The sequence below is a fragment of the Crotalus tigris genome, unplaced genomic scaffold, assembly GCF_016545835.1.
Source record: "Crotalus tigris isolate CLP2741 ecotype Arizona unplaced genomic scaffold, ASM1654583v1 scf7180000017545.3456711, whole genome shotgun sequence".
Classification (NCBI taxonomy): domain Eukaryota; kingdom Metazoa; phylum Chordata; class Lepidosauria; order Squamata; family Viperidae; genus Crotalus; species Crotalus tigris.
In genome coordinates this window covers 694,645-710,000 of record NW_024096464.1, presented here as the reverse complement: position 1 = coordinate 710,000, position 15,356 = coordinate 694,645, and the positions used below count along the sequence as shown (strand labels likewise).

At 39.3% G+C, this 15,356-nt stretch overlaps 1 protein-coding gene across 2 annotated transcripts in view; it reads left to right on the top strand.

The window, feature by feature from the left end:
- ZNF106 (zinc finger protein 106) overlaps nt 1-15,356 on the top strand; it is a 49,300-nt gene that overhangs the window by 29,570 nt on the left and 4,374 nt on the right. The window contains exons 11-21 of one of the 2 annotated variants that reach the window (XM_039326964.1): nt 253-871; nt 1,504-1,559; nt 2,934-3,079; nt 4,269-4,403; nt 4,821-4,937; nt 5,458-5,649; nt 8,399-8,461; nt 9,748-9,867; nt 10,867-10,938; nt 12,882-12,953; nt 14,915-15,061. In XM_039326964.1, coding sequence (XP_039182898.1) covers nt 253-871; nt 1,504-1,559; nt 2,934-3,079; nt 4,269-4,403; nt 4,821-4,937; nt 5,458-5,649; nt 8,399-8,461; nt 9,748-9,867; nt 10,867-10,938; nt 12,882-12,953; nt 14,915-15,061 — 1,739 coding nt within the window. Of the gene's footprint in view, nt 1-93; nt 872-1,503; nt 1,560-2,933; nt 3,080-4,268; nt 4,404-4,820; nt 4,938-5,457; nt 5,650-8,398; nt 8,462-9,747; nt 9,868-10,866; nt 10,939-12,881; nt 12,954-14,914; nt 15,062-15,356 lie in introns of both variants that reach the window. The other variant, XM_039326876.1, reaches the window with a different exon arrangement.

Genomic DNA, 15,356 nt, shown 5'->3' with positions numbered 1-15,356 from the left:
AATTTGTCACGAAAAGTCATATATAATGAAGTTCAAGTATAATAGTTAATTGTTCAATTGGATGAAAAGGAATATTCCATTTTCTTTCTTTAGGAAATACAAATCAACAGCCTTCATTGTATCCAGTTATCACTGCTAGTATGTCATTGTCCGGACTTATTGATTTCCAAGAAGCAAATAAAAATATTCAGAAATCTATTCCAAATATGGTGGGGACAAGGTTATCTGACCATTCTTCCCCTACTTATTCAGGATCAATATCTTCATTGAAAACCCAAGACAAGATAACCCCAATGGGCAATACCATATCTAAACCATGCACTGGCTCACGTGAAAGCCAGTCATTTAGTTTCAGACTTGCTACAAATGAAAATGATAAGCAGGCAACCGAACAGCCTGAGCAGATGGCCATCTCTACGATGGGCACCACAGAATTCAAAATAAGCAAGAAGAAGAAAAAGCTGAAAAAAAAGAAAGCCCTCCGAGCAGCCCGTGTTCCTGAGAACAGTGATACAGAACAGGACGTGAGTGATTCAAAACCATTTAGGAAAGTAAAGGCTGTAAAGATACCCAAGGGAGAGAAAGTAACAACATCCACCCCTCCAAAGCAAGAGGATGCTCAGGAAAGAAAGAGAAAGAAGGAGAATGACAGTGACACATCTCTTGAATTTGTGGAAATCCCTAAATCTCCTCTGGAAGTGGTGGCCATCACCTCCTCGGAATCGGAAAGTGAGAAACCAGATAGCCCTTCTAAGAGAGATACCTTGAACGCCACAGAGAAACTTTTGAGAGAGCCATCTCGGTCGAGCTATGACGAAGTGAGCTCTACTAGTGAGATTGGAGTAAACTATAAAGATGGTATTGGTAGAAGGTGAGCTGGCAAACTATATGTGTACTGATCGCTGTCTGCATTGTAGTGGCTTTTAACCTGGCTAGGATATTAGAGTTTATGATTCTTGGGGGCAATATAATTGGTCTTCTTAATATTTAGAAATCCTTTAGGAATTCTAAAGCAGTGGTTCTCAACCTTTCTAATGCCGCGACCCCATAATACAGTTCCCCATGTTGTGGTGACCCCCAACCACTTATACATCACCCGGTGCCAGGGGCGTGGCCAAAGAAAAGGGGGAAAAATGGCGGACAGCCTTGCTTGGCGACCCCCGTGAAATGGTCGTTCGACCCCAAATGGGGTCCCGACCCACAGGTTGAGAACCACTGATCTAAAGGAATATTCAGGAAACCGTTAGCTGAGAAATGGTTTAGAAAACAATTGAATTTTGACCTACTGAACCATATTCATCAAACCATGGATGACAAAAATCCTATTTCATATAACGTTTGTGATTGTTGAGAAAAGTTTTGTTGTAGTTTCTGTAGAAAGACTTAACTCCTTTTTCGTAGAATATTTTTCCAAGAAGATTCTAATGTAGTATTATGTTTTGTAGTGGTGTTTTTTCCCCCTAAACTACTTAAATTGTCAGTGGCATTCTCTTTCTTCTGTAGTGTGGCTGAGACTCAGACATTCATATCGGCATTACGAGGATCAAAAACCTCATCAGGTACATCTGTTCGTGTATTGGTTTTCTTAACAGCAAAATAAGTATAAGATCTTTTGGAGGAGAAATTAAGCTGCAGTTTCTTGGAATTCAGTTGCTTCATACTGCTTTAATTATGCACTTAAAAATATTCTAAAATTTCCAAAATACCCATGCTAATTTATTTTTTCTGAGACTTTAACTTGAGGTTTCTTACATCTTTTGCTTGCTCTTTGATCTGTTTGATGAAAGTTAAATTATCTTTCTTCTAGCCAATAAATTGCTTATTTCTTTTTGTATTTCTTTGTATCTACTCTGTATGAAGAAGGAACTCAAAGGTTACTTTGAGATAAATTTTGACTCAAGGAATTTAATCACTTGGAACCAACATCTAATTTGAGATGCGCTTCAGTAAACTTTTGAGGAGCTTTAATATAATCTTGACGAGATGACAATAAAATATTGTTCAAAGCTAACCATTTTGGTGCTATATTTATTTGTAACATATGTTTGAATGTATTTGGAGAATGTTGCTTTTTCTTTTCTGGTGATGCAATAAATTTCCACTCCTTTTCCCCTTATACTTAATGTACTCCTGTTGTGATGGCAAGCTTTTTCTGTATGGTTCCAGACTGTATCTATTAATGTTGGTAGCTCATTTTTATACTGTATTTTTTTCTTGATAAAGTTGCAGTTTAGTTCCTTTTCTTAACTCCTTCAATTAACAGAGTCAAAACAAACTTGATTTGTTGCTCAGCTGAAGGGTTAGATAGGGCAGATAGGGAGACTGAGCAGACCTACGAGGATTATTATGGGTTGGGAGAAGCAGCCTGGAAGGCTAGTAGCCTTTGCACAGGTTGAAGAGTGGGTGTGGACAGCACTATGCTTCAATGGGTAATGGGTGCAAGGAAGAAGAAATGATCAAGTGGGAAGGCAAAGGGGAACCATTAACCATACCCAATACTTCAGAGCAGCGGTTCTCAACCTGTGGGTCGGGACCCCATTTGGGGTCGAACGACCATTTCACGGGGGTTGCCAAACAACGCAGTCCACCATTTTTTTCCCTTTTCCTTAGCTGTGCTACTCCCTTTTATTCTATTGGCTTTTAAAAGCCAATAAAATAGACTCTCTTGAATAGAGTCTAATTCTATTGGCTTTCAAAAGCCAATAGGAATTGTCCAGGCTATCTCTGCCCTGCTGAGCCCGCCAAAAGTCCCATTCTGCAAACGGTGCTGCACCAGTTGAGTAGTCCTTGACTTACTACCGGTTGAGTAGTCCTCGACTTATGACCAGTTGAGGGTCGCAGCATTAAAAAGGTTGAGAACCACTGCTTTAGAGGACCAAGCACACTCATATGAATAGGATGTTTAATTGCAAACTTTGATTTGTATTTGCCAGAAGTGTCTTCAGAGCCAGGTGAAGATGAGGATCCCACAGAAGGGATATTTGAGGGGCATTCGGCTTCAGTGAATGCCATTCAGATTTTTGGGAATTTGTTGTATACCTGCTCAGCAGACAAAACTGTCCATGCGTATAACTTAGTGGTAAGTAGACCTGCTGAAAAGGAAATAGTTGGATTGCGACCTCTTTGACTCAAAGTAAATCTTGGGGCAATTAAAATGAGTGAATAATTAGCAAAAGTGGAAAAGTAGGGTGGGTCCTCAATATTTTTTAGACTGCAACTTTTAACAGCCTTGGGATAAATGCATCTCTCCAGATGAAACTGAAGCCTATTCAGTTTTGTGGGGAGAGATGAAGGAAACTTTATTATTAGAACCCCATTAATCAAATCTAGTGAATGCCATATGATACTTAACGTCTCTCTTAGAAAAAGAAACCAGTGATAGAAATACAAAACAATTCAAAATAATAAAAGATGTAACTTCTTGTTCCTAGGTTTCTGCAGACATATGCATGCTGCTTCATGAAAAAGTGGTATCAAAATTTTTCTTACAGAGCTTAAGTTCATATGAAATTGCAGCTCTTGCAGGAATGGTGGAACTTGCTAGAAGACAATATTAGGCAGGTAGTTTGGGACTATATATAGGTAGTCCTCAGCTAACAATTGTAGTTGAGCCTGACATTGATTTAAATCATTGTTAGTGACTAAGTGACCGGGGCCAATTTTACAACCTTTTTTTTTCTTGGAGCAGACATTAAGTAAACACCATATTCGTTATGTGAATCCACTTTTATTCTATGGGTGCTTTTTGTTGGAAAAATAAATAAATGCCAGAAACTTGCAAAAAGCATTAAAAAAATCACGGTTGAATGATTATGAGATGCTGCAAAAGTGAGCCTATTGCCAAGTACCCAAAATGTGATCATATGACTATGGGAAGTTGTTGCAGCCATCCTAACTTTGAAATTGAGCCATACATAGCTTTTGGAAGGGTCTGTTGTAACTTTGAACAGTCACTAAGTGGTTGTAAGTCAATAACTATTATATCTGTAGCTCCATATGCGCTTTAAATTTCTTATATCTCTAAGAGCTGCCTCTCTATTGTAAGTGACAAGAACTGCTAACATGGCTTCCTACTTTGGAGGTGGGAAATACACAGAAGCTGAGGTACAAGCCCCAAAGTAATTTTAATAAAGCTAGAAATAAACCAGAAACCCCATGATCCCATGCATGGTCCTTGATTTCTCTCCAAAAGGGTGATCTTTACCTCTTAAAAGTTGCCCATCCTAATTTAAGTATAATCTGACCACATTTTGTTCTTCTTTTCGTAGAACAGGAAATGTGTGGGTGTCTTTGAAGGGCACGCTTCCAAAGTCAACTGCCTCCTGGTAACTCAGACAGCAGGGAAAAATGTAGCACTCTATTCTGGCTCCAGTGATCACAATATAAATTGCTATAACATCAAAGTAAGTGTAGAGATTATGTTGACGCAACTAATTAACCAGGAGAAAAATGCATTGCCTTTTGTAATTCTGAATTTGTTCATTTGCTCCCTATGCCAAGCATGAGTGTTAGGATTGGCATTGGTAGACCTTCCCAGACATTTTGGAGTCTTGATATTTCTTCAGCTTTGTGGATCTTAAAGCATCTTCTAAGCATCTAAAAATGTGAGGTGGCTTCCGGAACTAAAAATATTTTCACCGATGCAAAGTGACAATACTATACTTGGGTTACAATTTAAATAATTATTTAAGCCAAATGATTTGTATAATTTTATTATTTGTACATATTCCTTGGTCTCAGATTGATAAAATTCATGGCAGTGATTTAGTTACAGACATCAAGGCAATACTATGTGTACATTGCTTTTTTTTTCTTAATAGACAAGAGAACTTATTGATCAGTTTAAACTGGATGACCGGGTGCTTTGCCTGCACAGTAGATGGAGGATCCTTTATGCCGGCCTTGCAAATGGAAATGTGGTCACTTTTAATATAAAGGTCAGTATAAGAGATGTAAACATGGCTAATCTCCAAGAAGAAAGGCTGCTGTATCGTGTGATAACTGAAAAGGACAAATAACGTTGGAAGTTCAACTTGTATCCAACTTCCGTAGTTAAAGAAACAAGGGGAAGATCTACCTGGGCACAGTCAGAGGTTGGTTGATGCATAAGCACAATTAGACATAGGACTAAAAATTTGCCTGGGGGGATAGTTACTGTGGAAGGAGTCCATGCACACTTTTCTGTTTCTTTGAATTATTTTTCTTTTCAAAATTAAAATTATGTAAGTATTTGCTATGGAGCAGAGTATATCTTAAAAGAAATTCACTCCATACAAAGTAAAGAACACTGTTTCTTAATGAAAAAAAATATTGTTTACAAGTCCAGTTATACAGGGATTTGGAGTTTGGGGGAAGGCATTCAAATAATCAGAAGGAGAAGGATTTAGTGCTGTTGGATCTGGAGGGAAATAATTGTGTCCCTACCTTATGTTTGGGTTGTATTTTCTTTTTCCCCAGAACAACCGACAACTTGAGACTTTTGAGTGTCACGGTCCTAGGGCAATTAGCTGTCTGGCTACAGCTCAGGAAGGGGCACGACGACTCCTGATTGTGGGATCCTACGATTGTACAATTAGTGTGCGAGATGCCCGAAATGGACTACTGCTCCGAACCCTTGAAGGTCACAGCAAAACAGTTCTGTGTATGAAGGCAAGTGCCTTAAAAAGAAGATGTTTTATTGAAATGCAGCCATTTGAAACAATTCGTAACTTGCAAATGAAACTCCATTCTTTTTGCTTGATGCTATTTCATCAGTTCTGAGGAGAAATAAGATGAGAGACAGCTGCTTTACACATAATCAGAGTTTTGGGTCATCCAACCCAATTGTTGTTTGGATATTGTTTCAAAGACTTCAGACGAGCCTTTCTTAGCCCAATCAAAATAATGAGAATTGAACCTGGGATCTTCTCTAATATAAGTATATTTTAAAATTTTTCCTGAATGTTTTTATTAATTGAGCTACGCCAGAGATAAATATTGCCAGAAGTGATTTCTTCCTTCCCTTTTGAGATCCTTCAGTGATATGTTCACCACTCATGTTTCTTTTGCAACACAGTCCTTTAGATTTCCAGAAATCCCATTGCTTTCAGTATCACTTCTGATTACACCAGTGCTTCACCTCTAAGATAGCTTCTTCAGTTGCCTACTGGATACTTTCTCCTTGGATATCCCATTATCATCTTATTCTGACAGTTGTTATCTTCTCATATTTTTTCAGAGTCTTCCTTGTATTGTTCCATTCACTAAAAATCAATGGAATTGTTGAGATAGAAGAAGCAATTTAGATTGAGTTCAACTCTAATCTTGATGTTCTCTAACCTTAACACCCTCCCCCCCCCAGAAATATCTATTTAAGGTCTTCTTGAATACATCCAGTAAACGGAACTCATAGTCTTCTTAGATAACTTGTTCGCCCCATCTTTATTCAAAGGACATAGTATTCAGTCCCTTATCATCCTTCTTATTTTTTTGGGAGTTCTTAATGTACTGGACAGAATTGGGCATAATACTATATTTGAGGTTAGGTTTGACCAGTATAGATTGGAATAGAACTATTAGTTCTGTAATTTGGAAATTATATTTTTATGAATGAAGTTAAATATTGTATTGCCCTATTTAGATAGCAGCACTTAGCTAGTTTTGAAAAAAAAAAATTGTTAGAATCAGACCTGGTTAGTACTTGGATGTGAAACAACCAGGAAATCCCATTAGAATTGAAATTTAAAAAAAAATCTGAAAGAAGGCAGTAGCAAATTACTTCCCTATTATTTCCTAAAAACATAACCGTGAAATCACCAGGAATCTTAATTTTGTAACTGTAGTTTTTATACTGGTTAAATTTTCCCATTTAAATATCTATTATTTTAATATACACTGTTACTAGGCCATTTATTCTGTATACCTATGTATGTGGTTGTTAAAAAAAAATGCAAACTTTTAACCAGATACCATACCTTGACCTGAACTTTATTTTAATTTGCTACTCAATTTTTTATATTTAATTCCATGTGTGTAGCTCTTGTATACAGCATTACAAAATTATGGTTCTTCATTTCTGTTCTTTTTGTATAGCTTTAACTGCTGCATTCTTTTATGTCCTTTCTTGTATTTGTATTGCACAATACAGAGAAGAGGAACTGTTATAAATAATAACGATTTGATTAGAGTGTGAAGATTGACTATCACATTCTTATTTTTGGCAAGCAAATCCTTTTATATATCAAGCGTAGGCCAAATAATTCAATCAAAAATCCAGAACTGTGCCAAAGTCTCTCCTGCAGGTCCAATAAAGACTTGCGTTCATGTTCAGATCAACCTTCCTCAGTGAAAGGCACTTTGAAGCAGCTCTTCCCAGGGAGATTGTATTTCAAAGGCATTTCCAACAGGAGAGACTAAATACTATCCTCTGGGTGGATGCACTCTAGACCAGTGGTGGCGAACCTATGGCACGCGTGCCAGAGGCGGCACTCAGAGCCCTCTCTGTGGGCATGCGCACTGCTGCTGCCGCCAGCAGCTTGAGCACGTCCATTAGGCTGCTGCCACCACCCGGAGCGGCAGCCCCACCCAGCACAAAGGAGGCGAAGCGACCAGCTAGCCAAAGGCCACCCCGAGCAGGGAAAGCCGGATCCCCATCAGCACCATGGCCCCCCAGTCCCAGCTAGGATTGCGTGCCTCCCCCCCATCTATCCTGGGCTTCCTGCCCACCGCCCCATCCCCAGAGACCCCCTGGATTTCCCCCAACCCTGCCTGGCTCTCACAGGCATCCCATGAGCAATATCGAGGTGGCCATGCCCACCCCAGCCATGCCCACACAGTCTGCCGTGACAACTGGAGCCATGCCCCCCCTGAGGGTACCACAATGCCGATGCAGCCCTCACACTTTGTGATAAATAAGTGGGTTTGGGGTTGTGGTTTGGGCACTCGGTCTCTAAAAGGTTCGCCATCACTGCTCTAGACTTTGCTTATAGATGCTTCAGATAGAATGTCTCCTATTATGTTTCACTAACTTTCCCTTTTCTCTTTGGAAAAGAAGGTTCTAGAGCAGAAAGCTGCTTGCCAGCATGCCAGCTGGGAGAGGATGTGGGATTTTTGGAGGGAGGCTTTGTCTGATGCTTTGCAGATCAATCAGTTGGAGATGTAAAAAAAACCTTCCCTGTAATAGATAATAGTTATTTTAAAACACCACTAAACTTGGTATTGACTAGGTCTGCGAGTAACTGGGTTGAGTTTAATGCAGTTCTGTTCCAGCCGGTGCTCAGACTGGCTTTGTAATTCGTTCCCTAGACATGATTCATTCATTGTAATTATATTATGGCAATTAAATGTGAAAGCTGGTGAGGAATGAAGTATTTCTGGTTAAATATTGTATGTAATCTGGCTGTTGGCTTGATCTTCCAAGGTTGTAAATGATCTGGTCTTCAGTGGTTCCAGTGACCAATCTGTCCATGCCCACAACATACATGTAAGTTGTTCGAAAGTCATTTCATTTTAATCCATGAAATTCTTCATACCATTTTTACTTCTAACAAAATAATTTACTGTTAAATTAGTGTCGATATTCTATTTACACTAATTTTAAACAAGTGTTCATAGAGAGAAACACCTAATACTGAAACTTGAATCTTGACTGTAGAGGTTCTGAGAAATAGAAAAATTAATTGCCTTAGGAGAATTTCATGCACTATATTTTTTATTTGACTAGAGAACTCTGCCTGTTAAAAAATATGCTACTAGCCCTGTTTCATCTAGCTATGTGGAAACAATGGCTTGATACAGTATTTTAAGAAGAAATCCATCAGATAGCTATTATTATATTATGATCCACGAAAAACAACAGTAATTGAGACTCGTATTTTCATCACTAAACAATGCGGTCATTAAGTACAACATCACCTGACCACATCTCATAATGACGACAACCCCGGCAGCCCTCCCTATTGCCATCATTAAGTGAGGATCACAGGCGACTGACAAGCAAGCCGGGAGGCAGAAGGGGCATGCTCTGGATCACGTCAGCCAAGGAATTGATTGGCGGGTAAAGGAAAGGAGCCTTTCTGCTGCAGAAGATCGTGCACCTTGAGCTGAAATCTGCCCCCACCCTCTTGGCTTTCCAAAAGAGCCTCAAAACCTGGCATTGCCAACCTGGGACTCTGGTAGGGGCATCCCATTTTGGAGAAGGCTAGTAGATGAATACAAGATCTCACCCATACTCTGCCTCTGCATTGGTTCTTTTTATCCATTTTAATATTAATTTTAATGTATTAATTTTTACTATCTGATGTTTTAAAGTTTTAATCCTGTAATTGTTTTTATTCTATTAATTATGATATTGTAAGCAACTCAGAGGTGCTTGGTAGAGTGAGGGGCGCATACAAATTCAATAAATAAATAAATGGGGATGGGAATGGGAATGGAATAAGAATACAGTAAAGATCAGAACAGAATAGAATAGATAAATACAAATTCTCAGATGCATCTCTTTTTATTTCTAATGAATGATGGTTGTAAGGACACACTTTTACACAAAATACATAAAGATTGATCCCCAGTGGCTATATGAAAGTGTTGTTCACACTAGACAGTTAACAATCTTTCTTACAATGCTCACTTCATTAACGATATAAACTAAAGGAGAAAAATCTCTTTTAAGATTTTGTTCTTAACAGGAGGGTGTCTATAAGAATTTAGTAGAAACAATCAATTTACTTGCTCTGCACATACCCATTTATCCTGCTCATCTTGTTGCAGACGGGGGAGCTGGTACGGATATACAAGGGGCATAGCCATGCAGTAACTGTTGTGAACATCCTGGGAAAAGTAATGGTAACAGCCTGTTTAGACAAGTGTGTTCGAGTATATGAGTTGCAGGTAAAAACCTAACTGATTTTATTTAAAGGGGAATGTGGTAATTATCTTTGTAAACGATATCCTTTGTTTTTCTTTGATCCCAAGTGATGTATTCATCTTCAAATATTTCATGAGTTCTAATTTAAAGCAACCCTTTTAGGTCTAAATTGGGTTTTAAGGAATCCTGTAGGAGTTGCACAAACTTCAGGATCTAATCTCTAGGAAGAATAGCTGCTGGGTTGTTTGTTTTGCATGCTGAACTTACTTGCCATGAGATAACAGTGTTGCTGTGAAGTCCTGGGTCAGTGATGGCGAACCTTTTAGAGACCGAGTGCCCAAAAACTGCCCCTGCCCCACCCCCTGCCCCACCCCCTGCCCCACCCATGCTCCACCCCCTGCCCCACCCACGCTCCACCCCACCCTGCCTGCCCGCAGGGCCACTCACCACTTCCAGGGCCCGCTGCAGATTGCCCAGGCAGCCCAGCAGCGCCACAGTGGCCACGCCCTCTGCCCACGCCCTGCAGCATCAACTATGCGCGTTGGGGCGTGAGAGCAGAGTCTTGTCTACGCTGCCTGGCTGCCATGTCCTTGGCTGCGCTGCTCCGCGTGGGCCACGTTCAGGGGCGACTCTCCTTCAAGGGGGCTGCTGGAGAGGAGGAGGTCGTAGGGGGAGGCGAGGCTGGGGCAACAGCATGTGTGCCCACAGAGAGGGCTCCGAGTGCCGCCTCTGGCACCCGTGCCATAGGTTTGCCACCACTGTCCTAGGTTATGTACATTGCCTGCCACACATTCTGAAAGTGTGAGGTTATTTAGAGAAAGAAATGACTTGTTTGATAACTTTTCTTCTGGGAGAGTCTGTGGCTGGAAATGAGTATTTAAAATAAGCGAACTAGAATTGTGGGGCAAAGAAGCAGGTTGTTTTGTTTTTCTTACATTGTTTACATGCAGTTTACTAAATTCTTTAGGTATATGCTTATTGGCTTATTTTCTTTGTTTCCCCCCCCCCTCTTTTCCACCAAGTCTCACGATCGTTTACAAGTCTATGGAGGACATTCGGATATGATTATGTGCATGACCATTCATAAGAGCATGGTAACACTTTGTTTTCCCTTTCTGTAATAGTAGGGATTTTCCTCTTATGATTATGGCTATCTGGAAATAGATTATTATTTTTGCTTGCTTTGTAGATAGTGTTTTGCAAGTAACTTCGTGCTGGGTTCCCTCTGGTTGGGAAATAGGACTGTAAAGCAATTATGAATTTGTTAGAAGTTGTATCTAAAGAGCTAAATATCCTCAAACCCACTAGAGGGTTTAAGACTTGTGGACTTCAATTCCCAGAATTCCTCAGCCAGCTTTGCTTGAAGTCCACAAGTCTTAAAGTTGCCAAGGTTGAGGACCCCTGCACTAGAGTACCCAATGAGGAGTATCTGTCACCTGGGGGAAGATAAGCAGGCATTTGTATCTTATATTTAGGAACATCAAACTGACATTACCACTTCTCTATGTGCATAAGGAGATTCTGGATTCTAGCCAGGCTCTAACAAAAGATATACCGTATTTTCCGGCGTATAAGACGACTTTCTAAAGCAGTAGTTCTCAGCCTGTGGGTCGGGACCCCATTTGGGGTCGAACGACCATTTCATGAGGGTCGCCAAACAACACAGTCCGCCATTTTTTCCCCTTTTCCTTAGCTGTGCTACTCCCTTTTATTCTATTGGCTTTTGAAAGCCAATAGAATAGACTCTCTTGAATAGAGTCTAATTCTATTGGCTTTCAAAAGCCAATAGGAATTGTCCAGGCTGTCTCTGCCCTGCTGAGCCCGCCAAAAGTCCCATTCTGCAAACGGTGCTGCACCAGTTGAGTAGTCCTCGACTTACGACCAGTTGGAGGGTTGCAGCATTAAAAAGGTTGAGAACCACTGTCCTAAAGCATGCAAATCGTCTCCGAAGTCGGGGGTCATCTAATACGCCGAGTCGTCGTATACGCCGGAAAATACGGTAAGTAAATTCACAGATCAGAAGAAGCCAATCTAATGTCCTGCAGTTGGATTGGACCCCAAACTTTTATCTGCCCTTGTGGGATGGCCAGGGGTAAGGGACTGTATTTAGTATTATTTATGTAAATTTGGCACTCCTTTTTCTCCCCTCCTCCCATATTAAAAAGTATCCCAGTTGGATACTTTAAAACAACTGAACTGTGATAAAATAATACAATTTTATCCAACTCTTTTCAACCTGTGAAAAGCATCAGATAACTTTTGAATAAACTTTTAACATTTGAGATGACTAAACCAGCAGAAATCTGAAAAGCACAGCAACTCTAGTTTAACCAACAGCCTAAGTAACTAGGTTATACAGTATGTTTTTCACTTCTGTAGTAACCCAGGTGTGTGTCTGTTTTTTTTTTTTTTAAATTGGGCACTTACCATAGAATGCCTCCATAGCCTGAATGGCATCATTATAAGTTGTTATCCCATTGACTGCATGCAAAAGTTATTTCTCAGGAAATAGCACCATTCAAACACTTAATGATATTTGTACTGTTAAACCACTTGTTTAGTTACAGAACTTAGTTTAATAACTCCATAGAATAACTGAGGGACTTTATTCAATTGACGATCCTGCATTAATTGGTTGCATATTCATGTATATTTTCTAAACATTACTACTGATTTCTTGGTAAAATAGTTTTTACAGTTCATACTTAGGTTTTATTTTCATAGATATACTAGCTGTTTTACTGTTATTGATATCTTTTTTTTAAAGTTCATACTAAAGGGTTTTTCACATCTTCAGTAGTATGCTGATTGAATTGCTTCCCTTAATCCAACCCATTATGAACTGAGTGATAAAGGCGTGTATAGAAATTAATTCAACATTTTGTTTTTTTATCACTAAAATATATAAGCTACTGTACAAAAAAATAAATAGTCTAATCATAGTGGAATTCTAAATATAGTACCAGTGACTACTGCATTTGGTATATCCATGTCGTTTTATTCTTTTAATTCTAGAATTCTTTTTTTCCTCTTTCAGATCTACACAGGTTGCTATGATGGTAGTATCCAAGCCGTGCGGCTTAACCTGATGCAGAATTATCGTTGTTGGGTAAAGACAAAAGCATTTTTGCTCTTTAGACTCTGAAGTTCATGCAGTTGTTTGAAATACTTGAAACCTGTTGAATCCACAAAAATGTAACATAAATAGGATTAAAATGTCAACAAAACCATATAGTTGAAACAGTTAAAATTGGAGTTGGGCAGTTATAAGAAATTCCACTATAAAAGGCAGGCTAGGCACAAGGTATCAAATATTCTAAATAAATTCTCTAAGCCAAATTTGAATCAGATTCTTTACCTACTAATGGAAAACAATTAGTTCATTCCAGGTTCCAGGTAAATCTCAAGTAGCCTTTAAACTCCTTAGTTTAGTCTTCATTTAAGAATGGCCAAAAATCTTGACTCCACCCACTCTATTCTTTGGAGGGTGGGCTCAGAAAGATGCTGGAGGGTCTATCTGCCCATCCCTAGATGACTTTCATTTACATCCTAAGGAAGCTGTTGAAAACAGGACTCTTTTCACTAGTTCATCATCCCCCCATCAGGGCAAGGGAAGCATACTTTTCAGATAATGGAACTGTTTATGTTGTGAAGGCACTATGATGACAGTGAGATGTAAACCTCACTCTTCCTGGTGGAATCCCCTGGGCAAATGTAGGGCTTCTGGTACTTTTAAGTAATCAAAGTATTCTCAAGAGAGAAAAACCAAGTGTGGTGTGGAAAGTTGAAAAAGCAGGAGCTGGTGCCCCTCCCCTTCAAGCAATCCTTATGTTAAAATGGGTGCTTTGAGAAGACCAGTACTTGATCCCTCAGTTCTCTCCCATCTTCAGCATGGAAGAACATCATAGTTCCTTTATATAACGTTGTATTCTGGAGCGGAAAGTGTCCGTCTCTGATAACTGCATGAAGTGTTTTTTCTTTTTGGATGAAAGGTGTAAAGATCTTACCTGTAGTATCTTAGAGGGATGAAACAAACTTGGTACAATTACTGCCAGGTTTCTGTTCAGAAAACTCAAGACTATAAATGTGATGTAAGACTATATATGTGATGTCTTTCAGAACGACCAAAAACTTCACGTTTATCATTTGACTCTCTTCTTTTTCCTATATGTGGATTGAAGTGGTCTTACAGTTTTGGTTACTTCAGTCCTATTCCTACTTGCTGTTAACGCTGCTAACATCGGATGTTTTTGCTTTGACAACAGTTGGAGATGCAACCATTTTCTTCTTATGTTTTACTTTTAGAGCTAGAGCTAGAGTTAGATGATGCTGGGAGGAGGAATGTGTCTGAGAGTTCAGCTAGACATAACAATACTGGACCTAGTGTGTGACCTAAGGTTATTAAAATAAGAGATGATAAGAATTGGCCGGTCTGGAGGGAAAGCCTGCATTTCAAACTAATTGGTGAATGTGATTTATGACCATTAATTGGAGGAGGGAATTGTGCTTTGATACTATGTGCTCAGGGGAGGGGAATCCAGTTTTTGGCTTCGACTGTGTTAGTGCTGATGCTGTGCTTCTCAAATAAAGATTCTTTAAGGTAAACAATGCCTCAAAGTTCTCTGAAGAGTTTCATCTATTGGAACCATGACACTTGCAGTGTCAATGGAGGATTGAAAACCTTTGTGCTACACAAAGCTGTGCAGTATAGGGGTTAAGATGTTATAAGACCTTGGGAGCTCCTTGGATGATTTGGGGTCAGCCATTTTCTCTCAACCCAACTTATTTCAGAGTTGGTGTTGGGAAAAATGTCAGAATGGAGTGCTGTGGACAAAAATGAATGAATGAATGTACCATTTATGGTTTTACAGAGCTAGCTTTTACTAAATCATGCTAATTAAGGTTCCTCTAGTTCAGTATTTTCTTATTTTTCTCTTTTTTAGATTTATGAACTGTAGAAAAATGGTTCCATTCTTAATGTCTCCACTAGCTTTTAGCCTATCTTCTGTTACTGGTTTTATGTCATTGCCATTCCCTCTTTCTAACAGTTTTATTTATTTTCTTTATCAGTGGCATGGATGTTCACTTATATTTGGAGTTGTGGACCACTTGAAACAGCATTTGTTAAATGACCACACAAATCCGAATTTTCAAACTCTGAAATGTCGCTGGAAAAATTGTGATGCCTTCTTCACCTCCAGGAAAAGCTCCAAACAGGTATGTAGCAAAGAAATTGGATAAAAGGTGAAAGATGAAGTAATTATTTGGAGTGTAGTTCTTGTAGCTTGGGAAGAGAGTGATCTACAAAAACTTTAATATGTGGTTTTGGGGGTTTTTTTGAGAAAAAAAAGGTGCACAATTAACTGGCAGTCCTGTTGCCGCTGTGTTATAAGGAAACACAGAAGAGAGGAGAGGAAAATCTATTCCTGATGTAGTGTCAGAAATGTCTGGTGCCCTTGTTACTCTGCTGTTGGTTCTTCGATAGTGGTAACTGGAAAAGAGACCAATTTAA